At 42.7% G+C, this 25,973-nt stretch overlaps 1 protein-coding gene across 1 annotated transcript; it reads left to right on the forward strand.

Annotated features, from left to right (window-relative positions):
• The first annotated feature begins 6,232 nt into the window (after positions 1-6,232).
• LOC126263058 (allergen Tha p 1-like) lies at positions 6,233-19,268 on the forward strand. Its single transcript, XM_049960034.1, has 3 exons — positions 6,233-6,350; positions 12,251-12,386; positions 19,035-19,268. The coding sequence occupies exons 1-3, from the start codon at positions 6,291-6,293 to the stop codon at positions 19,229-19,231; spliced, it is 393 nt and encodes a 130-aa protein (XP_049815991.1). The 5' UTR covers positions 6,233-6,290; the 3' UTR covers positions 19,232-19,268.
• Positions 19,269-25,973: the final 6,705 nt, after the last annotated feature.

The raw sequence follows: 25,973 nt of genomic DNA on the forward strand, positions 1-25,973 counted from the left end.
GCTGCTGCTACGGTCGCAGGTTCGAATCCTGCCTCGGGCATGGATGTATGTGATGCCCTTAGATTGGTTAGGTTTAAGTAGTTCTAAGCCTAGGGGACTGAAGACTTCAGAGGTTAAGTCCCATAGTGCTCAGAGCCATCTGAACCATTTGAATGACTTATTACTCCCTATGAAACTTCCTGGCAGATTAAAACTGTGTGCCCGACCGAGACTCGAACTCGGGACCTTTGCCTTTCGCGGGCAAGTGCTCTACCAACTGAGCTACCGAAGCACGACTCACGCCCGGTCCTCACAGCTTTACTTCTGCCAGTATCTCGTCTCCTACCTTCCAAACTTTACAGAAGCTCTCCTTTCTTTCAGGAGTGCTAGTTCTGCAAGGTTCGCAGGAGAGCTTCTGTAAAGTTTGGAAGGTAGGAGACGAGATACTGGCAGAAGTAAAGCTGTGAGGACCGGGCGTGAGTCGTGCTTCGGTAGCTCAGTTGGTAGAGCACTTGCCCGCGAAAGGCAAAGGTCCCGAGTTCGAGTCTCGGTCGGGCACACAGTTTTAATCTGCCAGGAAGTTTCATATCAGCGCACACTCCGCTGCAGAGTGAAAATCTCATTCTGGAAACATCCCCCAGGCTGTGGCTAAGCCGTGTCTCCGCGATATCCTTTCTTTCAGGAGTGCTAGTTCTGCAAGGTTCGCAGGAGAGCTTCTGTAAAGTTTGGAAGGTAGGAGACGAGATACTGGCAGAAGTAAAGCTGTGAGGACCGGGCGTGAGTCGTGCTTCGGTAGCTCAGTTGGTAGAGCACTTGCCCGCGAAAGGCAAAGGTCCCGAGTTCGAGTCTCGGTCGGGCACACAGTTTTAATCTGCCAGGAAGTTTCATATCAGCGCACACTCCGCTGCAGAGTGAAAATCTCATTCTGGAAACATCCCCCAGGCTGTGGCTAAGCCGTGTCTCCGCGATATCCTTTCTTTCAGGAGTGCTAGTTCTGCAAGGTTCGCAGGAGAGCTTCTGTAAAGTTTGGAAGGTAGGAGACGAGATACTGGCAGAAGTAAAGCTGTGAGGACCGGGCGTGAGTCGTGCTTCGGTAGCTCAGTTGGTAGAGCACTTGCCCGCGAAAGGCAAAGGTCCCGAGTTCGAGTCTCGGTCGGGCACACAGTTTTAATCTGCCAGGAAGTTTCATATCAGCGCACACTCCGCTGCAGAGTGAAAATCTCATTCTATTACTCCCTAATTTATAAGTTTTTGAATTTTGCGAAACAGAAGAATAAAATAATGCTAATAAGTGTCTAGCATTACATATCAGAATCCTTCACAATTATTTGAAGTTCAGCCTTGCAATATAATTTTAGTTCTTTGAGAATAGTTTCGAAGTTGTCTATTTCAGCTGAAATATGTTACTCCGTTTCTTTCACCAAACGTTTGAAAGGCTTTTGCGATATATTTATTGGAAACAACACTGGGAAAATTTCACTACGAGGAATCTGTCATTTATCTCAGCTTGGTTCGTCGTTCAACCAAGAATACAAATCAGTGATTTACTTCTGCTAGCAAACATGCAATTTTGTCCTTAATTGTCCTGAGTCAGAAAGGGGAACTTCACGTTGTGTCTATTGTACTCTGCACAGCTATGGCAGAGGGTAAAGATGGCACTAACATTTTTCCTGCGTCTGAGAAATATAAGTGTGTAAAGCATGTACCTGCAAAAACGTCAGAAGTGGAACGCTGTCTTGATCTGTCCAGTGAAACCTCAGAAATAAAAATACGCCCAAAGTTATGGGGTCGCAGATATCCTTCTAAGCTGTATCCACTTCCAAAAACCCCTATGTTTTAATCATTGACACAGCAACTCGCATATCATATCCGTGACAACTATCCCCTATTTCGCATTAATACAATAGAGCTGCACTTCTTTGAACTTTTCTCACGTTATCCGTTCATACCCGATAAGGATCCTATATGTGCAGCGATAATACAGAAGTGTAGTATATGCTGTCTCTCAATACTGTAAAATACTCTAAATACTCTAAAATAAACAGTCTTTGGTTCGCCCCTCCCGCGACACTTTCTATGTGATTTCAGTTCGTGCATAATTGTAATATCAAGGTATTTAGTTCAATCTCTCTCTTTTTATTTTTTTCAAATTGGTATGATGATTCATGCGACCCACCACGAATTCCTCTCCTGTATCAGTCTTTTCATCTCAGAGTAGCAGCGTACGTCTCAGTTATTTGCTGGATGTATTCCAATCTCTGTCTTCATCTACAGTTTTCTTCCTCTATAGCTCCCTCTTGTACTGTGAAAGCAGTTCCCTCATGTCTCAACAGATGTCCTATCATGTTGGCCCCTCTTCTTATCGGTTTTGTCCATATACTCCTACGCTCGCCGATTCCGCGGAGAACCTCCCCACTCCTTATCTTTTCAGTCCACAGTTCTTCTGTAGCACTACATGTCAAATATTTCGGTTCACTTCCGTTCCGATTTTCCCACAACTCACTCATGTTTCACTACCATACAATGCTGTTCTCCAAATGTACATTGTCAAAAATTTCTTGCTAAAATTGAAGCAGACTTCTTCTAGGAATGCCTGTTTCGTCAGTGCTAGTCTGCTTTTTATGTTCTCCTCCTCCGTCCGTCTTGGGTTATTTTATTTCCAAGATAGGAGAATTCCTTAATTTCGTCTACCTTGAGATTGGTGATTTCGGTATAAAGTTTCTCGCTGATCTCATTTTTCCTACTTCTGTTTTTGTCTTTCTTCGATTTACTCTCAGTCCATTCTTTGTACTCATTCGTCCGCTCATTTCACTTAACAGATGCTGTAATTCTCTTTCACTTTCACTGAGAACCGCAACATCATCAACGAATCTTATAATTGGTATACTTTCACCCCGAATTTCAATCTCACTCTTGAACCTTTCTTTTACTTCCATCATTGTTTCTTCGATGTTTAGACTGAACAGTAGGATCGAAAGACTACCTCTCTGTCGTACACCCTTTCTAGACCGAGCACTTCCACTCTCATTATTCCCTGTTGGCGCTAGTACATATTGTACACTCCTGGAAATTGAAATAAGAACACCCTGAATTCATTGTCCCAGGAAGGAGAAACTTTATTGACACATTCCTGGGGTCAGATACATCACATGATCACACTGACAGAACCACAGGCACATAGACACAGGCAACAGAGCATGCACAATGTCGGCACTAGTACAGTGTATATCCACCTTTCGCAGCAATGCAGGCTGCTATTCTCCCATGGAGACGATCGTAGAGATGCTGGATGTAGTCCTGTGGAACGGCTTGCCATGCCATTTCCACCTGGCGCCTCAGTTGGACCAGCGTTCGTGCTGGACGTGCAGACCGCGTGAGACGACGCTTCATCCAGTCCCAAACATGCTCAATGGGGGACAGATCCGGAGATCTTGCTGGCCAGGGGAGTTGACTTACACCTTCTAGAGCACGTTGGGTGGCACGGGATACATGCGGACGTGCATTGTCCTGTTGGAACAGCAAGTTCCCTTGCCGGTCTAGGAATGGTAGAACGATGGGTTCGATGACGGTTTGGATGTACCGTGCACTATTCAGTGTCCCCTCGACGATCACCAGTGGTGTACGGCCAGTGTAGGAGATCGCTCCCCTACGGCACTGCGTAGGATCCTACGGTCTTGGCGTGCATCCGTGCGTCGCTGCGGTCCGGTCCCAGGTCGACGGGCACGTGCACCTTCCGCCGACCACTGGCGACAACATCGATGTACTGTGGAGACCTCACGCCCCACGTGTTGAGCAATTCGGCGGTACGTCCACCCGGCCTCCCGCATGCCCACTATACGCCCTCGCTCAAAGTCCGCCAACTGCACATACGGTTCACGTCCACGCTGTCGCGGATGCTACCAGTGTTAAAGACTGCGATGGAGCTCCGTATGCCACGGCAAACTGGCTGACACTGACGGCGGCTGTGCACAAATGCTGCGCAGCTAGCGCCATTCGACGGCCAACACCGCGGTTCCTGGTGTGTCCGCTGTGCCGTGCGTGTGATCATTGCTTGTACAGCCCTGTCGCAGTGTCCGGAGCAAGTATGGTGGGTCTGACACACCGGTGTCAATGTGTTCTTTTTTCCATTTCCAGGAGTGTATATTATCTGTCTGCCCCTACAGCTTACCCATATTTGCCTCAGAATTTTGTACATCTTGCACCTTTTGACACTGAGGAACGCTTTTTCCCGGTGGACATATTCTATGAACGTGTCATGATGTTTTTTCAGTCTTGCTTCCACTATCAATCACAACGTCAAAACTGCCTCTCTAGTGCCTTCACCTTTCTTAAAGCCGAACTGATCGTCATCTAACAATTCCGAAATTTCTTTTCCTATTCTTAAATCTACAATCATTAAATCTGTGTTATTTAACATATAACCGAAATTTTATGAAATTTATTAGTATTCGTGAGAATGACTTCACCATATTTCTTTTTTGGGGCCAACCGTGCAGATATCTTGTCGAAATTATTCTGCAATTCCTTCACATAGATCAGATAAACTAATAGGGCGACTGAGGTTGTCTGTTAAATTCTTTAAATAATTACGAACAGCAGAAGGCCTGTAACGTTACATTTGGGAACCTCAGATACCATTTCTGTTTCAGTAGATGACTTCCCAAGATTTACTACTCACTGTGATCGTTCTGACAGGAAGTCACGAATCCAGTCGGACAACTAACTGGATGTACCCTACGCTCCCAGATTGAATAGTTGCCACCTGTCATGAAAATTGTCAGACGCCTGGAAATGTAGTATCATCTTGATATCCCTTATCGGTAGCACTCATTATTTGCTGAAAATTAAGAGCCAGATGTGTTGTACAAGAGCGACATTTTCTGAATCGGTGCTGGTTATGAGTCAACAGATCATTACTTGCACTGCGAAAAAAAAAAAAAAAAAAAAAAAAAGCAAAATAAACAAATAAGTAAATCCGGATAGTTGCAAGCAGGACTCGTGCACCGAGGGTACCGTACAAACTTAATTATGTACACAAATAGTACATTCATCCCAGAATTTGAGACTCTCGACGTTTTTGGTCTGTTATCGATATCGATACAGGCAAGATATACTCCTACACATTCCTGAGAAAATGGGATCTTAACAGGACAGACCCGCATTCGGATAACAAATGAGAAAAAACCAAATGACTTAATTACAAATGAACAATTATAGACCTTTTTTCTTTGTATTTGCTGTGTGGCCTTGCTTTCTTCCAAATTTAATTATTCTGGGTCAACACGAAATACCTTACAGGTTTCGATGAGTTACTGTGCGAGGATGAAAATTTGTGACATAAACAGCCGTACCTTTTGATTGCATTGACTTAGAAGCTTACACTTATTACACCGCCCAGTACTATAGACCTTAGTATACGTCACAAATTTCAACTTGATGTCTACCTGTTCCTGAGAAAAAAAGGTCCTGAAATATGGATGGACAGATAGACAGTGAGGCAACAAATAACACAAGAAAATTTGTTTCGTGCGCTATAATTACGATCTAACAATTTTCTGATTTTTTCTTTAGTTGTAATGTGATATTTTGCTTCTTGCCAAATTTAATATTCCCAGGTCGACGTGAAGTACCTTATAGGTTTTGATGAGCGCGTTTGCGAACACCCAAATATTTGACATAATGGCCTTATCTTATTGACTTAGAAGCTTCAATTTTTTCCCCGTCAGGAAACATAGGCCCTAATACGTGATATAAATTTCAGCTTTTTGTTTCTACTCATTCCCAAGAAAAGGGGTTTTTAACAGTGGCACAGAGAGGCAGAAGCACAGACAGACAGCAGGCGCTACAAAGCGATGCTATAAGATTTCCGTTTTCACCGACTGAGGTACGGAACAACATAGACCGAGAAATCACAAAGAGAAAATGAAAGTTACTATGAAGCTCATAAAATTTAATAATAATGTTTTGCAAGGTCCTGGACACACCTAAAGAAACGACTGGTTTATGTTGATACCTGAACCTAGATGTGTCTTCGGCAGTTGGGTGAGGCAGTGGGGAGTGTTTGAGGAGACTAGGTCGTGGCTTGTAATCAATGTGGAACACCGGCCGTGGTGGTGGAGGTGGTAACCGGCCGTGGCCCGCAGTGGATCAGTGAGGCTGTGGTGTCGGGTGTGCGCCCCCCGCTCTCTCCTCCGGCAGCCCCAGAGCGATACGCCGCCACTCCAGGCCCCCCCAGGCCAGCATATAAGCCGCGCCAGCCGTCACTGCGGCACAGTCCACAACAGGTAGCTCACAGCACCGACACCACCAGCATGAACCGTCACGTAGCTCTGCTCCTCTGCGCCTCCTTGGCGCTCGTCGCGGCCGCCGAGGTAAGCATCACGTCTCGTCGCAAAAGCCATGCCACGTTTCTAGTGCTCAGTCTTCAATTAAACACAGTCTTCCATAAGCACCCACAATTCTTCATTCACAGTTGTCCACAGTGCTTTCAGGTAGCAAATTTACTTCGGGTGCACCACAAAGGAACTGCTGTAGGACCTTTGTTTTCAAATAAGTTTATAAGCAGCCTGGTGGGTAATGTCAGAAGCTCCAGGCTGCCATTCTCGTACAATGATGCACTGTACATGGGTCCCAAATATTTCAGATATCTCATTTTACACTTCCTTCCTAACTCCAGCTGTCTTCTTCAAAACCTTCCAGGTTGTTATAATTAAAGTGGAGCTAGTCACAGAGGCGCAGTGTTGGCTGTGATTATCATACGGCACCGACACTTGGTACACATCCTATTGCTTTAAAGTGGAACCGATTTACGCTGGAAAAAGAATTATTCCCAATTTTGGCCTCCAAGTGCAAATCTGGAACTGTGAATGCAAGAAAGACGTATAGAAATGTTTCCATGTGTAATACATTTGGAACAGGTCGTGGGGAGAAAATGTTAAATACGTGAGAAAGCTATAATGTTTGTTTTACTATTAACCACTGCTTAAACTATTTGTTCAATATGAGCGCCGGAAACGTCGACGAGATGTTTTACAGGTCTGGAGTTGCATCTTGTGGCCAAAATTGGAACTAATTTTTTCCAGCATAAGTCGGTTCCACATCAACGCATTAGTATAATTAGCAGGTCTCGCTACCATATTATTATTACAGCCCACACAGGACCGAGAGAAGCTGTAGTTTAATTACAACCACACAGTAGCTGAATATGTCCTAATACAGTTTTCTTTTATTCAGTATATGAAACTGGGAGGATCCTTTCCACCATGGTATCCAAAATTCGTTCCATATTCAGGTAGATTTCCCTCTTGATTTAAATTTTACACCTTCAATAAAAACTTGTCCTTGATCTTTCTTGGGTTTTTGCTTCCATGTTTCAGGCTTTAGTTCATTCACATTCCCTGATATGCAATCTGATTGCAGAAGGTGCTGTAATACCTAGTTTTGTGGTTCCCCTAAATGCACTTGTTGCCTAAATATGCCTAAATATTCCTTCCGTTCTAAGGAGTAATTACCGATAACGGTGACGTAAGCAAAGACATAATTTTTTTGTTGTGTTATTCAGTCCGAAGACTCATGTAGCTCCCCCCGCCTCTTCTCTGGGGAAGCCTTTGCGTTTTAGGAGTCTGACATTCCACGTTTCGTCCTGTAGGACAACAGGTTTTTTTGTCTTAATGACAACAACCAGCTCGGCTGTTCTCAACCATAATTCCAAATTGAGAGTTATTTAATGTCCACAGTACTTTAGCAAAGAGGGCACCATCATCAATAACCCTTACACTAAAGCTGCATTTTTCGGGAAATATAATGGCTGTAGATTCCCCTTCTCTTCAGCCCGTGGCAGTACCAACATAGCAACGCCAGTTGGCTTATGTTAGAAGGCTATATCAGTCATGCAGACTGTTCTCCCTACAACTACTGAAAACGTTGCTGTACTATTACAGGAACCATATGTTAGTCTGGCCTCCCTACGGATACCTCTATGTTGTGGTTGCACGTACCGTATTTGCTTCGTAGAGGCGCACACAAGCGACTGTCTCCTCTGCCCCCCTCCCCCCCCCTCCCCCCCACCCCCCGTCCTATTTTGTGGTTAGGTGCATGATTCGTGAGGGATGGCATTGCCTTCATCGAACAAGTTACCTTAAAAACCACAGGGAAAATATAATGGATGAATACTATCAAACGCTTATGAAACACACGGCTGTGATCCCAGTACCTCTACTGAAAATTGATTATTCACTTTTAAACTCAATCGAGGGACCCGTGCGAAACTTTCTTACTTTTATAGTCTTAAATAATAACAGTACTTGAAATATATTTGTTGGGATAAGACTAGTAGTGAGAATGAAGAGAAAAATCTTTAAAAATGAACCGAATGACGTGAAATAATAATCATGAATTTATGACACATCCTTGTAGATATGAGCCTAAAAGTACGTTTTGCATCCGGAATATTTTTTCCCCGGCTTGTACGACGGGCAGAGATTATCGAGTGTCAGAAGAGTCACATAACCTATAACTGTGACTCAACTAACATTTGCATTTAGAGTAAACAGGTGAGGCCGTAGCAGTAACAGGTAAATAACAAATCAACGCGACAATTACAAATATGTTTACTGTTTAGGAGAGTATATTCATTTAGTAAAATCAACTTTTACTACGGGCAGAGATAATGGACTACCGCAGCAGTCACGGTTATTGTCTATGACAATGCTATATACAAATAATCCAGTTAATAAACACTTTAAAACGAATTAAGTGGTATTTGTGATAACGTAATATGAAAAGGGAATTTCTTATTCGTGATTAGTTACATTCGTAAAATATAAGTATGCAGCTATCTATGACAGTTAAAAGCCTCTTTTATGTTGAAATTTTCCACAAATTAAGGTTTACCGCAAATCTGGTGTTCAGTGTCAGAAGTCGGTTAAAAAATCTTTCTGACGGCACTTCATTCGATCGTGTACGATATGTATGTGTCGAGAAAAAGGGATAATGTGTATGATCACAGAAATGAGTAAAACATGATTGGTTGGGAGAAAAAAAGGAGAAGCAAATTGCGAAGATTAGTTATATCTCCATGCGAAGTAGTGATTACAGGCTAGCAGAAGTACACTGGTTGCAGAAATACTCTCCATGCAAACCAGACAGCCGTACTTGGCTTTGCAAAACAGCAGGTCAGTGTGGGTCAGCGGTGCGGCGGCAGGCGCCCACACACGCAGACGTGCGCGTGTTGTGGGTCGGGAGGGAGCGCAGCCTCCGAGAGTGAGAGTGGTTCAGCAGGCCGTTACGTCACCAGTGCCGCAGGTCGCGGTTTCGCCGACTGGCAGACAGGAGTCACACCGTAATAGCTGCATCTGCAACTGACGACAGAATGAACCTTTAATGGCAGCGTATCACGTGATAGTAAACCATTTATTAGTCCCATACCATGCGATAGTATTACATTTTATGGTCCCATCTGGTACCGGATACCAAGGATCCCGATGAAATGTGAGGTCAACATCAGTCTGTCGTCCAAATGTAACTCATTATACTACCATATACAATTAGCAAATAAGGTAAAACTTAATAAACGCTCGAGTGTATAAATTTCAGGATATTTGTCTACAGACGTTAAAGTAACCTCTAGCGTGCCACAGGGCAGTGCAATGGGACCATTGCTTTTCACAATAAATATAAATGGCCTAGTAGATAGTGTCGGAAGTTCCATGCGGCTTTTCGCGGATGATGCTGTAGTATACAGAGAAGTTGCAGCATTAGAAAATTGCAGCCAAATGCAGGAAGATGTGCAGCGAACAGGCACTTGGTGCAGGAAGTGGCAAATGACCCTTAACATAGACAAATGTAATGTATTACGAATACATAGAAAGAAGGATTCTTTATTGTATGATTATGTTATAGCGGAACAAACATTGGTGGCATGATCATATAAAATTAATGTTGGTAACCCGGGTGCCAGGTTGAGATTCATTGGGAGAGTCCTTAGAAAATGTAGTCCATCAACAAAGGAGGTGGCTAACAAAACACTCGTTCGGCCTATACTTGAGTATTGCTCATCAGTGTGGGATCCGTACCAGGTCGGGTTGACAGAGGAGATACAGAAGATCCAAAGAAGAGTGGCGCGTTTCGCCACAGGGTTATCTGGTAAGCATGGTAGCGTTACGGAGATGTTTAGCAAACTTAAGTGGCAGACTGTGCAAGAGAGGCACTCTGCATCGCGGTGTAGCTTGCTGTCCAGGTTTCGAGAGGGTGCGTTTCTGGCTGAGGTATCGAATATATTGCTTCCCCTTCTTACACCTCCCGACGAGATCACGAATGTAAGAGAGATTCGAGCGCGCACGGAGGCTTTACGGCTGTCGTTCTTCCCGCGAACGATACGCGACTGGAACAGGAAGGGGACGTAATGGCAGTGGCACTTAAAGTGCCCTCCGTCACACACCGTTGGCTGGCTTGCAGAGTATAAATGTAGATGTAGATGTAGAACTTGTATGTTACACAGACAGGGTGAGCGTATTGGAACGTATGGAGGTCTTTCACGAAATAATTACATTAAGTGAACTGTTTGAATGCTTGTGCACCAGACAGGACACGAAACGACAGCCATGAACACCTTACTGACCATTTTGCATGCACAATCAAAAGGCATAAAGGTACACATTCTGGAAAGCCAAGAAGTACATAGAAACCAAAAGTGACAATGAGCTGTAATTCTGAACGAAACAATTGACAACGAACACACAAAAGTAATAAGGACCTCAGTGAAACAAGCCTCTTCTTTCAAACCACATCTTATGCAATAGAATGCATTTAGTTTTATTTATTGTAGAACCTTTTTTGTAGCATATGTTATTTTTGCAAACACATCAAATCACAATCAAAGTCATTTATGCAATAACATTCAGAATTCAAATTATGTAATACGCTTTATTGTTTTTAATTAAATGGATGGCATATTTGAAGAACAAAGTAAAGACACTTCTCTTTTACGTAAAATACTCTGAAAAACTAAACTTCACAACGACAAACTATACAGTATCTCTATTAACCAGGAACGCTAGGTGCGTGTAAGATCTCTGGCAATGGCTGTAAATTCTGAATGTGTTAAGTTCAAAAGCAGCGCTCTCGAGAAAGGTAGACAACAAAGAGTCACATGACTACAGGAAATATTTCGTCTTGTGAATCCACTAAAACCATTCTCAAAAGAAAGCGATAATTACAATGAAAAGGATAACCCTAGCTGCATACAGGCGTTGATATACGTCAACGGGGACAGTTGGAAATGTGTGCCCCGACCATGACTCGAACCCGTGATCTGCTTAGATAGCAGACGCTCTATCCATCTGAACCACCGAAGACACAAAGGATAGTGCAACTGCAGGGATGTATCTCTGGCACTCCTCCTGTGAACTCACATTCCCAACTTATTGTCCCGCACTATATTCACAGTGCCCCTGCTCATTATACTCACTACTCGCTGCTTTTTGCCGATTCCCGTAAGAGAATCCGCACAGAAGAAGATCGTCAAATGGCCGGTGAGCCTTAACTATATATAGAAAACGATAAGCTTAAAGCCTATATAATTAGACATTGATGATTTCCCAAGAACAGTGCAACTTCAGCTATACCTCGGAACCAGCATCTGCTTAAGGAGCAAAGCCTCCAAAATGCGTGGTAAATAATAAAAAAGTAGAGCAACATTAAAATCTAATAACTGGTTACGATGAGTCTATATATTTGAAATTGAGTCACAGTAACAGCCTGTACAGCATTTGTATATGTAAAGCAAGAGAGTTCTAGTTTGAAATACAAGTGACGGTAGCAACAATCAGTTTCAGCTGTCGTTTTTTAAGTTTCCTTTTCTTTTTCTGATGCTGTAGCTGAGTTTGATGACAGGGTTTGGGACATGATCTTCAACGACAATTTCATTTTTCTACATGTAATATTAATCCCGTAATATAAGTACACACTTAGCCAACATTTATTGCATGCACAGATACCAACACTAATTTTAGTAGATATATCTTCAAGAACTCATTAAGCAAGACTTCACAGATATATTGAGTGGGGTGGCGCATTGGTAAGGTGCTAGAAACGTTTTCGGGAAGATAGTGGCTATAATTCCCCATCAGGCTCCCGAGTTACAGTTTAAAGCGATTGCCAGGATGGTACCTTTGGAAGGGTACGGGCGATATCGCCACTTTTGTTCGGGAATACGAATTAGTGCGCATGCAATGAGTCCTCTGGTTACAGCGAGTGGTGTGCTGTGTTGCAGGAGAAGTACCCGGCTACGTTCGACAGCCTGGACCTGAAGGCACTGCTGTCGGATGAAACGCGAGTCCAGGACGCGGTGCGCTGCCTGCTGGAAGAAGGAGACGCAGCGTGCAGACCCGCCGGGAAGGCGCTCAAGGGTGAGACCCATCACAGTCTACACTCCGGTACCCAGTAGGACGGTATAGCCCACACAACAAGCTCACACACTCAAAATGAGACCCGTTCCGTGGATACAGTGAGTCTGTATTCAGTAATCACGTAGCTCCAGATTGCTGTAACGGGACCCCAATGGAGCAATAGTGATTGGAATATGAGTGGTCCCCGAATTTAAATAAGTCTGCTTCGAAACAAAAATGTGGGTTGGGATGAAGGTATAAGTCAGTCTGAAATTCCAGTCTACTGTGGCTGATACCTCAAGTACTATGTTGTGCACAGTGAACAACCTCCGAGAGCATACTCTAGTTGCATTCAAGTACCTTAATTCTTCTCCCAGAATACATAGTGCTTATTGGTCCCCAGCGTACAATTAGAGAATTCCTGATTTGTTGCGGTACCAGCCAACTTTTCCGAGGCACGCACATTTGTCGACGTGTATTATTTTAACTGTGCAACTCACCTGCTTACCCTGTAACGCAACGCCAGGTCGCGGATAATTCTTCCTCTTTAGTGAATAATTTAACGCTGTTTGTTTCACGATGTTAGCAAGAAGAGAAAGCGGAATTACCTTGACAGCGGAAGTGCCGGTAAAAATTAGCACAATCAATGACTATTGCTCCGTCACTAACAGTGATGTGTGTCCGCCGCAAGCAATAAACATACCTATATCAGTAGCAGAATCTGCGTTGCTTAGGAATGCTTCTTTTAAAAAGATCGAACTCCGTAAAAATAATTTTCAGTAAATATCGTTTCCATTATAGATCCTGCAATACGTATTTAAGGCTACAGCAGTGGCTGCCGATAACCGTATTAGCTACAACCAATTTCATTTGGCGGTACTCGCTAAAATCCAGAAAAATCATTTAAAACAATGTCAGGACAGAAAATATTAGTAATACTGAATAAAACTAATACAGCTTTGGATCATATTAATCAAAGCTGTACAAGGATTAACGATATCATCTTCTGCTTTCCGTACAGAAAGCAGATGGCCAAGAAATAAGTGGTACAAGAAACTGAACTAGTTCCAGCAAATGTTTTAAAACAAAAACATAACGGAAAGATTAGATAGAAGTTACTTTTTTTTACATCAACTCGGGTCTTGAGAGGGTGTGGATTCTCTTTCATATAATAATGTTCTACTACACGGCACAGGGTACAGACAGATATAAGCACTGCAGAATTCGCTAATTCGCTGTTGTCACGCTATACCCTGATCACTACTGGATTTCTGAAAACAGAACAGTTAGGGTGGTTAAAATGAAACATTGTTTACCAATCACAAGCGTTAATTCTTCCGTAAGGCTTGTGATGAATTTCTCTGTAGTACTCAATTATACAGGGCGGTCAGAAACAGTCTGGAGAGCTAGTAAAAGTGTTAAAGAGCAGCTTGTGCTTATCAATAACTACTAAGAAGGAAATTCGATACGTTGCACCGTTTCCGAGTTCACTAGCATTGAAATTAGTCAGTCAGGTCGTTACGCGCGGAAATTCAACCTCCCGCCAGAGACGGTGTTGCCAAACGTGTGCTTCGTTTGGTTTCCTGAAACGGAAGAAGAGAGTCATACAAAAATTGGACTTAAGACGGTAGTACAGATCGAACCCGAGGCAAAGACTGAGCAACCTCGTGCGCTATCATCTACGCTATGAGAAAAACTAACACTAAATGTACCTGATGGGCTGACCTGATTGACTAACTTTAGTGCTAATGAACTCGTAAACGATGCAACGTATCGAGTTATTATCTTAACAATTATTTCTCAGCACGACGTACCCTGCAACACCCCTACAAGCTCTCCAGACTATTTCTTACCACCCTGTATATCATCAACCAATCATTAAACAGCTCAGGAGCAAAATTCAGCTCAAAATACTACAAACACTGACTCTAATCGAAAGGAATAATATTAATTGATTGACCAGAGCACTACACTTAACACGATAACACTACTCATGGTGGTAATTTAGCTCCAAACCTGTTACATCTTCACGCTCGCTTATTGACTGTAGTGGTGGCAGTATAGCAATCCACGTCAGCCATTCCGAGGCCTCTGCTATCGCCCACGTTGTTCATTGTTATTACCGTACAAAATTGCATTTAGGTTTAAATCTCACAAGGAGACACCCTACAGAGCCAAAAATTTTGTAACCAGCATTGAAATTAGTCAGCCTTTTGGTACACCTCTGGGACATAATAAGGTAGTGATTGAGCGTGGCATGCCTTTTAAGAGCCCTTGTTGGGTCTATGGAGGTATACGACACCAAATCTCTTCGCACTGGCCACGTGTTTTCTGTAAATCACGGGTCGGCGATTTGTAGGCGCGGAGCTGGCACCCTGAAGCGTCACGGTAGTATTCCATTGGCGTCACTTCATACGTATTTCGTGACCAAAATATCAATATGACTTTACTACCGTGCTCCTAAAACCGCTGTAGCATGATTCTGGTGTTGTGACGTGGACCGTTATACTGCTGGAAGATGCCGTCGCCATCTGGAAATACATCAAACGTAAAGGGATACAGGCGGTCCGCAATAATGTTCATGTGGTCCACAGCTGTGATGGTGCCTTCGACTGTTGCCACAGATCCTGTGAAAGTCCAAGTGCAAGTCCTTGACAGTGCGCTAGGCGGCGACCTTGGTGCGATGCACATTCGATTTGAAGGCGGCATATCCGGGCATGACCATCGCCCTGGAGTAACAAGAAATGTGATTCATCAGACCAGGCGACTCGCTTCCATTTGATCCACTGTCCAATACCGATGTCCCCGTGCCAATTGCAACACAATTGACGATGTCGTTGTGTCAGCATGAAAAGACGTGCGGGTAACGGCTGCGGAGATGAACGGTCAGTGGTGTGCTCCGAAACACGTGTGACCGGACCAGCACTGTCGTCACATCTGCCACAGATTGCCTCCTGTCCAGTTTTACATAACGGGAAATCTCCGACCTCAGCGTTATGCGATGAAAGGTGGACGCCCGACAGGTTGTGGTCTACCCGTAGTTTCACAACCTTCAACCAGTTTCCATACCGGTTCACGACATAATAATGTGAAAAGCCGAGCAAATTCACCGTTCCCTAGATCCCCGTTCCGAGGCGTCGGACCATAGCAATCTGCCCTTTGTTAGAGTGTCTTATGTCAATGGAATTCTCCATGTCGTAGGCTAGGCCGTGAAGTTACTCTCGCAGTGCTTCCAGCACGAGCTATTGCGTCGTCTAACTTTTTGTACTCAGTTAAGCTCAAGTAAATGATTAATTACCACGATTGTTCCCCGCTAATTGATCTGTCGCTTTCCTCGCCTCATGTGTTGTACCATCAACAGTGGAAAATGGTATTCTGTCTAGCCTCCACTACACACCTTACTATAGATGGCAAAGGACGGATGTATATGTAATGCGAATGCCGGGATGGGTACCTACTTAATGACTCAACCACACTTTCTGGTCCTTTTTGGGACAATCGATGCTTGTGTTTTGACTCTGTTGAACTAATTCTATAGGCATTTGAAGCCCTAATATTTATTCAAAAGTATTAGTGTAATAGATAGTTTCGTTTTGATTTACATTGTCTTTGAGCGTGAATTATCCGATTTTACATACGTGCTCGATGTTATAATTATTTTACATTAATCATTTTATTGGAAATCTTTTATTACTTTTCAGCATAAAACTCTTATACCAGTCGCCACCCAATAGACTTCTATATCTAATAATTTATTGCAACGCTCCCCATATAATTCGGGTTACCCTTCTCTAGGGGAAATAATACATTTGGCATTCGTATGCGGTGCTATACTATTGTTGGTGTTTATATGTTTACGGTGCAAGAATTCCAGTATGAGACAGTAAACAATCCCATAAACGACCAACTGCTTACTGAGAGGAACCTAGAGCTCTGAACTCGGGCTAACCGCTGTTTGGCTGATTTAAATTGTAATAGCTGATAGCTCACCTAACAGTGAAGAGACTATCTACTTAACATAAACGCTGAATTTAATGTCAGTAACCTAGTCGTATGTCTATTAATCGATATCGCTAAAGGATCCCCAGAATTTCTATGTCCTGTGAAACATTTCTTTTGTAATTCTTGGTTTCCACCCCGCCTCGATTATTTTGGCTGCTAGAAAATTGAAAAATATAAACGCTGAGGTAGTGAATGTAGTTTCTCTGGAGGCACTAACAGGTTATTAAGATCAGGTTTATGAAGTACAGAAGTAATAGGGCACACTGCAGCTGGTTGTAACCAACCACTTTACCTAATGCGATCGATGTACTCGCGAATTCGTTGTTTCCAGGGACCGTGCGAATTCATGCGCTTCAGATTACCGAAACTGTGTTGCGACCGGTTTGCAGGTCACTGCTCCAGACAGGAAAGTTGCATAAACGAAACCGGTCGGAGAGCTTTTACGCAGCCGCGGCAATCTCTTAGCGAGTTACGCTATGTAATTAGTTGCAGTCACGTGATGGGGTGTGAAATATAGAGGTCGCCTGCTGAACGGAGAGAGTGATCCACCGCGTAAATGTTACGAAACGTTGCGCTTTCTTCAATTTTCATACAGATTTCTACATCGTTGATGCACTCATGGTCCTCGACAAACCATTACGTATATAGGCTACTGACATACAGTCACTGAGTTAGAAGCTCTCTGCAACCATATCGACGTTTTGGGACCGGTTTCCCGCAACTTCCTGTTTTCGCGTTTACTTTTAAATAAGTGTCTTCCGTGTCACGTTCTTGGGAATCCTCTTACCCTAATCTTAACGTGTCTGGCTTGTGACAAAGAGAACTGAGAGGTGTAAGATAAAGAGAGTAAAAGGTGAACAAAAGATCAGACTTAACATTCTTCAATAGCAACAAATTTCCTGAGTTCTAGGACACACTATAATGAGTTACTAATGAATTCAGAATCTTTCTTCTCAGTTCCAGGGTACATTATCCTTTTTTCCTCCTGAACATTATTCAGTCTCTTCATCCATCAAGCCCTGTAATCTAGCTTCCACGAGAACAGACACGTATGGTTTTTTGTTAAACTTTGTAATGTACCGCTCGTCTTGGATCTGGTGATCATTAACACAAATTTTAGGATTTAGCAGTTTATCCCTCAGACTTAATGCCCTCCCGTATTTTATTAAAAACCTGAGCAATACACGAACGAAAAGGTTAATACCAAACCCCACTGCCTCTGAATTCTACGTGCTACAGTTTTGGTACTGAAACTTCTTGGCAGAATGAAACTGCGATACCGGGACTCCAGATTGCGACTTTTGCCTCTCGCGAGCAACTTATCTACCGACTGAACTATCCTAGCACATCTGAAGAGTTATACCGAACGAGGTATCGAAGCGCGACCCTCGACTCGCCCTCACAGCTTTACTTTCGCGAGAATGTCATCTCCCGGCTCTATACACATTTTTAATCTCCCAGGAAGTTGGGAATTGTCGAATGGAAGACCGCTCTCTCCTTTCGCCACTAAGTTATAAGGTTACTCAGCCACCTATTTGGAAATGCATTCATAACTAGCATTCCTCCACGAAGTGTGAGTACTGTGTCCTAAGTGTATGTACTGATGGTTGCTTGGTTGCTGAATGATGCGTGCGTAAACAGTTGACTGCAGTGCTTGACAGTGAGAAGTAAGGGAGATGGAAAAATGTTACGCAAATTTCAAGTCGTATTAAAACAAGCTGAATCTCGAACACAAATTTCAGTGGCAGTTTGACTGCAGAGTGTCGTATTTCATTAATAATTACATGATTCCTTTCTTTCGTGTCTGTAAACGTCTGTGTATGCCCAAAAATGCAATAGCTCCGACAAGTTAACGCTCGTGAACTTGTACCAATATTGTTTTTTTAACGATAATGGAATTTGGCGAAAGAGCTCGCTATATTCATAACAACGTTCTTAATAACGCAGCTTAATCGTCTTCTATATACGTCTATCCAACAAGTGTTGTTTATCTATATCTTTACCAGAAAGTGAAGCATTTATCTGTAGGCCTAAACTGGAAACGCTAGTGCTGGCCTAGATAACCCTAGGCACAACATTTGTAGGAGCTACGCATTTATCAGAACTGCTCATAATTACCGTGATACATTTTACGATAAAGTTGCTTTATATGAAATTACCTAGTATATTTTCTTATTCTGTTCGTAATCCTGTCGTAGTTAAACATTTTACCTCCTCGTAGTAGAGTTGATGTTTAAAACATGGCCTCCCATGCTTCAGCAATGTTCCATTACTTTCTAGAATTAATGTTTGCCCATAAGAAGATGTAGTTCCGTGGTTGGAAACTCATTGTTTCTTTAATGGTCTAGTTTCTTCTTCAGTATACTCAGTTAGCCAAATGACTATGTTATAAAACGCCTGGGACGCACCCTTTATCTTTTGTCGTCGGCTTGTTACTGCAGTTCTGAAGTCAAACGACAAGGTGTAATGTGACTATATGGCAACCTTGTTGAGATGACGCAGTAGTATTTCCAGAAAAGTGAAAGAGTAGTTCTGTTTGACGTCTGAGGACCCTAGTGGCTATGTCAACAATTTACTCACTGCTCACCCCAATCTACAGATTCTAAACAGACCTCCATCACGAAGCACGACACAATTCTACGATTGTAACCGTATTTTCCTTTGCAGAGGTGCTGCCCGAAATAGTTCGTACAGACTGCGCCAAGTGCACTGAGACACAGCACAAGAAGATCGGAGGTTTCTTCGGAGAGATTTCGCGCCGCCACCCAGACCTCATGAAGAAGCTGCTGGACAAGTACGACCCATCCGGAGAATACAGGAAGAAGTACGCCAAGTCCTGGGCCGAGCACAGCATCCACCACTAATCACAATCATCCCTTGTAACTCTTATATTTAATAAATCTATCACATACACCATAATTTAAAATAATCATTTCGACCTATCCACAAACACGGAATTACATGCAGCTGCTAAACTCGTTTGTCCTGTGAACACACAAGCGATCTGCTTTCACCTCACTTAACATTTCGTGATGAAGCAACATTTCATTTTAGAACCGGCGTCATTTGCGCTTACGGGTCCCAAGAACCAGAAGTCAAACGTTCAGCATGAAAGAGACTTGCCATAAGTGAGCGTGCTTTGTATAATCTTTTATGACAAGGTGTACCACATATTCTTTTTTGAGGATACACACGGTAACTGGGAAGATTGTCTTGAAGTGCCACAGACGTGGACTTTTCTGCAAATTCAAGAAGACACCAGTGATATCCTATGCAGACAACATGGAGTCTCACTTCACTGCCACAACAATGAGCAGCAATTCCTTAGTTACAATCTGCCCTACGTTCTCTATGTCCATGTCGCCAGACATGATCCCATCCAATTGTTCATGTGTACCTAAAGTATTCATTACAACTTTATCTCATGACATGAATCAGCTCATCGGCAGAACTACAAGAACAGTGACATTTGTCGTCAAAGGAATCTTGCTTAGCGTAAATGTAGAATTATGTAAACGTCATCTGCTTGATTAGCTATGATAACACAGCGAATAACTATGGTTTTGTAAACATTTTGCGGTTTTTTCTTGTTTGATAGTGATTTTCCCACTAGTAAATATGAATTTTATACTCATTTAATTCTTTTTGAATCCCAACATCCTAGCAACACGTCACCATCGTAGATCCAGCGAACGTAGATACCCAGATTTCCAAGGTATTAGCGGCAGAGAAACAGCTTAGCTACTTCTAACAACTGCCTCATATAGCTTATGGAGACAGAATAGGGCTTATGGAAATTAGTTTGTCATAGTGGTAAATATTGTATGGGTATTCTAAAGTAAATACATGCGAAAGCTCCACTCAGTAGATTGCACCGGTCCCAGTAGTGCCAGCAGTACGGTATTACCGCTCGTAGAAACGGCTTGTGGTTTTTTGTAGCCTTAATAAATGAAGCTTTGGCAACGTCTTACAAGCACAATCCAACTTTCTATGAAGCGTGAAGGAATTCACAGAAGAACAATTAGATCACAACAAGAAAAAAGTGTCGCGTTGGTATTGGTATTTTGAATTTAATTACAAATGCGAGTGTTTTATTCTGCAGCTGTTGCCATCTCCAGTCAAAATTTAGCAAGTATTTGATCCACTCGCCACGTTGGTACATAGAATATTTGTCCGCTGTGTAAGGAATCTTCAGCTGACTGGTGTACTACTACTCGGCCAGTACCACGTCCATATCTCATCTATTGACATTTCCCCTGCGCATAGTTGTAAAGACCATAGTTAAAATCAAGTTTTTATTAGCTGACAGTAGTGTGCAGCCACGACTGACTCGATGTTCGGACAGTAAACAACAAGACGACGAGACGTATACACGGGTACGTTAACATCGAAGACGAATTTGGTTATGTGTTGTAATACCAGCACTGAACGTGGAGAGAAATAATTGCATATATGCCAGCCTTCCTCGTAATTTAACCTCTGCAAGCTTTGCACCAGGTAAAAGCTACTTTGTTGACAATTGCGGAAGCTGTCAAAATGGAAAATGATGGGCCAGTATCTTCCAGAATGAGATTTTCACTATGAATCAGAGTTTTATGAAACTTCCTGACAGATTAAAACTGTTTGCCGGACCGAGAACGAACTCGGGACCTTCGTCCTCCGCGGGCAAGTGCTCTACCATCTGAGCTACCCAAGAACGACTCAGGCCCTGTACTCACAGCTGTACTTCTGCCAGTACCTCGTTTCCTACCTTCCAAACCTTATAGACTCTCTTGCCAGTCTCGATCCGGCACACAGTTTTAATCTGTCAGGAAGTTTCGGCCCAGTATCTTATTTAACATAAAACTGACTCACATGGTGATTACAGTAGAAGTTTTCCATTTGTCTTCTTTCTGTACATAATTCATGTGTAACGAAATTATTCTTAATGAGGTTAACAGAGAGACAACCCCGTATTTTTTTCTTAACTGTCCACTTAACTTTCATCATCCTTCTGCAATGTTACATGTAAACCGTTTCAATTTTCTTCTTTTCCGGTTTTCCTAGAGTCCATGATTCACTTTCATACAGTGCTGTGGTTCAGACGTGCTTTCTCAGGAATCTCGACTTCAGTTTAAGACCAGCTGTTGATACTAGTAGACACACTTTGCCTGTGTCAGTGTGCTCATTAAGCCTCCTTACGTCGTCCATCGAGAGCTGTTTCGCTGCCACGGCACCAGAATTTCTTCACTTCGTGTGCTATATTGTCAGCAGGCTTGATGTTAGGTATATTGCCAATGTAACTTTTGCTGTGAATTGTTGCTTCCACCTTTGTTCTATTTACTTTTAATTCTTATTCTGAGCTCAGTAACTTGGTCGTTCTGTTCAGCAGTATAATGGTGATACATCCGCCAATAAGGAGTTTAGTGGAAGAAATGGAACACAGGGTTTTCGATCGTCATTCACCATTTATCGCACTCTAAACGATTTTTTCATAAAATGTTTCGAAATTAAAACAATTTAATTTACATGAAAATATAAAGGTTCTCTAAACTCAAACAAAGCTGTCTGTTTAATTCGCCAAAATAAAACCTTCAGAGAGAAAAACGATAATTTAATTTAAAGTAAATTCAAAATTTGTTAGAGTGTCTTTAATAACAGCCTCTTAGTGGGCAAGAGCTCAGTAACCAAGGCTTCATTTCACATGAACCAATTAAAAACAGTTTTAGTAATTAATAAAATGTCGAGGGTATAATGCCAGTTCCCAGAATTTATTTACAACAGATAACAAACCCGAAGGGCTGGCAACCACACTAACAATAATTTGCCCTTAGAAGAACAAGATGATGGCACTAAAGGGCAAGAACTCGATACAGAGAAATGAGGGTATCACAACCTCTGCTCGTTAAAATAATTTTGAACAGTACACGATAAACGCTTTTAGCGGGGGCGAGAGATCCCCATACTCTTAGTGATTGCCACGAGCGAAATTCTTCTTATCCACCAACACTTTTTGGAAAGCATAAACATATGAATATTTCTTGTTTTAGAAAATTAAACATATAACAGTAAAAACATACCAATCTCACTATATAACCCGAATATATGATAAAGCACAAAGTTGAGAACCTTTTCTTGAACACAGAATTTAGTGTCCGGTTGGAGAGCAAAAGTTATTGAAGCAAGTACTTCAAAATTGTGTGACTTACACAGGTACTACAAAACGAATTCAGCTTATCTTGTGTGGAAGCTCCGTTCACGGAGTGGTCTTCGATAACACCGTCGCACACAGAGGTAGCCACAATTAAAGCCTCGCTAGCGCGTCCGCTCGCCAGCCGCAGGAGGGATAAACAGTGTACCGATAGATTGCGGACGTGGGAAACAAGGACCACAAGCCCCAACCACACTCGAAAACTCAAGCATTACATGGCACTTAAGAAGCCAAGTTTAGCGTAGATACCTACAGTACAAACCACCCACTAGTAAATATTAAATTACGGACATCCAAACTGCACGCACACCAAACCAAATTAACACAGCTAAGCCCAGAACATCCCAAGTAACCCCTATGCAGTGACACAATTTCAACTGACTGTACAAAATATAAATTACAGACAGATAGGAGGCTACGCGCAAATCAAATGAACAAGAAATTTAAATATTGAAACGCTGTGGTCAAAACTATATCAAAACTGGCGTGAAATTAGTTCGCCAAATATCCAGTTATAAATCTTCCATACATTAATTGCTTATCCGGTGCGGAGGCAGTAACCAGATCGGCGGTACACACAGTAAATGCCAATACTGGGAGAGGGTAAACTAACAAACTTCCCGTATTGATCACTGATTTTCAACGTAACAGTGTCAGTGAAGCAACTGAAACCCTGGGCCGGATAGCTGGAATTATTGTTGTGCACCACTCTGAACTTAAGGGATCGTGACATTCACCAACGCAATAAATCACGAATATGAATTCAGAATTCAGGAGCAAACAGCAAACTGCACTTAACTTCAGGGTAAAGACACCTGCAGATATGGAAGCCAGAAAACATGTTAAAATAAGACGACGTAAGCACAGGAAACTCACCTTTATACATTTTCAAGAGCCCACTTCTGAGAACACGAATTCTCCAGTTCGCAGATACCAGGCCAACGTAGCAACAACCGTTAACTCTTCCGCCCCCTCCCTCCCCCACCAGCGTTCCGCTAACTCCTAGGCTCCCCGGCTACCCGGCTAGTCCACCACACATCCCACACACCGCAAGTACAACCGACGCCGCCCAAATCGGCGACCACTTCGCAAGGCACTTACTGGCTCGTAGTGCTTTGACCTCTTTTCAGGGACCCCTTATCTCTCTCGTAGAGTGCGCCATATCGTGCTAGAGTTTAACAGATGACCGAAGATCAAAACAGAGGGCAAGAGTCGATATCCAAGAGCCACCACGACTCAAAGCTGATCTTGAATTTTCTTTTACTTTCACTGATGATAGCAATTTAAACACTGATATCCTTTCACCCTGATTTTAATCGCAGTGTTGAACCTTTCTTGTACTGCTTGCCTCATGTCTGGTATCCAAGCTCAAGGTTCGCCTGCGGATTCGCTTTAAAGCCGGCAGCACATCGGTTTTCAGTCACTTTTGATTTATGTGGGCTACAGTACTGATCTCCATACACACCGTTGTCTTGGCTCTGAATTCGCTAGGTCTTAGATTTAGATGTTTCCACGCTGGACTTGTTGTTACTCTGTCTTGCGTCTCCGTTCTCTGCCATTCTTTCGTGTTGTCCACCTGTTATTCTCTTGCAGTTCGCTTTATCTCATTCCGGACTTATACCACGTACAGATTGAACAGTAGGGAAGGAAGGCTGCATCCCTTTCTAGTTCGGTCACTTCTTCCTCGCCCTTCAATTCTTATTACTCCTTCGTCGTTGTTGTCTGTGTTGTATATTAGCCATCTGGCTCCACAAGATTTGTTTTAGGTGGTTGAACACATTTTCTAGGTGGACAGGTCGTTTAAAAGTATCTCAATATTTCTTAAATCTAAACACCGGCTTCAATTGCAATGTAAGAACTACTTTTCTCGAGTCATTACCAACCGTAAAGAAACTTTTATGATTTAAATAATTCTCACTTTTCTTTTCAGTTCTTCAACGCAAAATTCTTGTCAGCATATTACGTGATAGAGGTAATTGTAATATAGTTCTCAAATATATCCGTTTTTGATATTTTTATCATTTTGTGAATCACACTCTTCCGAAAAAATGATTGTCATAATTTCAAACACCATAACTTAAAAAAATCCTTTGTTTGACAGTGCCTCAAATGATACTAAAAATTCTGTAGGAATATCTATACATCATGCTTAGTTTAATTACAACTCCTACAAAGGTCTCTCAGACTCTAATTTTAGATACCCTAAGTCTTAGAAATCTGATTTCCTTGTCCATCACTTCAGCAGATTTTCTAATAAGGGGTTGACAGAGATGGATTTTGTGCACCAACTAACCTGTAGATTATTTCCCATAAATGTTCCATAGGATCCATGTCGGGCGATCTGAGTGACTAAATCGTTCTCTCGAACTGCCGAAAATAATTTTCAAATCAATCGTGAACAAATGTGGCCCGATGACATGGCGCACTGACATTCACAAAATTCTATCGTTGTTTGGGATCGTTAAGCCCATGAATGGCTGCAAATAGTCTCCGAGCAGATGAAGATAAACATTTCCAGTCAATGATCCATGCATTCACATCTCAAGAATAATGAGGACAAAGCGTAAGGGAAGCAAGATAATTTCTGTGTGGCTATGATGTGAATTAGGGTCTGATGGGAGGGGTTATATGGTAGTGCGTGCAGTTGCCACGACCACTGTGTCTGGATGGCGCAGTAGTCAGCGCATCTGCCTAGGAAGCAAGAGACCGGGTCGGATCCTGGTCCAGTATAAATTTTCAACTATCCACATTGATTTAAATCAATGCCCACTCACAGCCAATGTATGAATTCCTTTATATCTCACATCCCACACCATTATTGAGCCACTATCAGCAGGCACAGTGTCATGTTGACAGTTTGGGTCCACGGCTACGTGGGGTCATCGCCAGACTCGAACCCTACCACCAGCTGATCAGCTCTTACAACTGAAATCGGGACTCGTCTGACCAGTTACTGGTTTTCCTGTCGTTTGGGTTCCCTCGATATGGTCACGAGCCCAGTAGAGACGCTCCAGTGGATGTCTTGCTGTTGCCAAAGGCACTCTACCGTCATAGCCCATTAACGCCAAATTTCGTCACACTGTCCGAACGGGTACAGTCATCGTGCGTCCTCCACTGATGTTTGCGTTTATTTCAAGCAGTGTCAATTAGCTCTGATAAATGTACGCAAATGTCGTTGCTCTCGGTCGTTAAGGCCGTCGGCCACAGACTTATTCGTAGTCAGAGATAATGCCTGAAATGTATTATCGCCACAGTCTTGGCACTGTGGATCTCGGAATATTGAATTCCCTAACGATTTCCGGACTGGAAGTTCCATGCGTCTATCTCCAACTATAATCCCGCGTTTGTTAATTCCCGCAGGACGGTCATAATCATGTCGGAAGTCCTCTAACACTAGACACCTGTGTACAAATGAG

Source organism: Schistocerca nitens, chromosome 6, assembly GCF_023898315.1.
Source record: "Schistocerca nitens isolate TAMUIC-IGC-003100 chromosome 6, iqSchNite1.1, whole genome shotgun sequence".
NCBI lineage: Eukaryota > Metazoa > Arthropoda > Insecta > Orthoptera > Acrididae > Schistocerca > Schistocerca nitens.

Excerpts from the sequence above, each read along its gene's own strand:
- LOC126263058 (XM_049960034.1), top strand. The coding sequence starts at position 6,291 with ATGAACCGTCACGTAGCTCTGCTCCTCTGCGCCTCCTTGGCGCTCGTC. Across the intron at positions 6,351-12,250 it reads CGCTCGTCGCGGCCGCCGAG|GAGAAGTACCCGGCTACGTT; the intron begins GTAAGCATCACG and ends GCTGTGTTGCAG. Across the intron at positions 12,387-19,034 it reads CGCCGGGAAGGCGCTCAAGG|AGGTGCTGCCCGAAATAGTT; the intron begins GTGAGACCCATC and ends TTTCCTTTGCAG.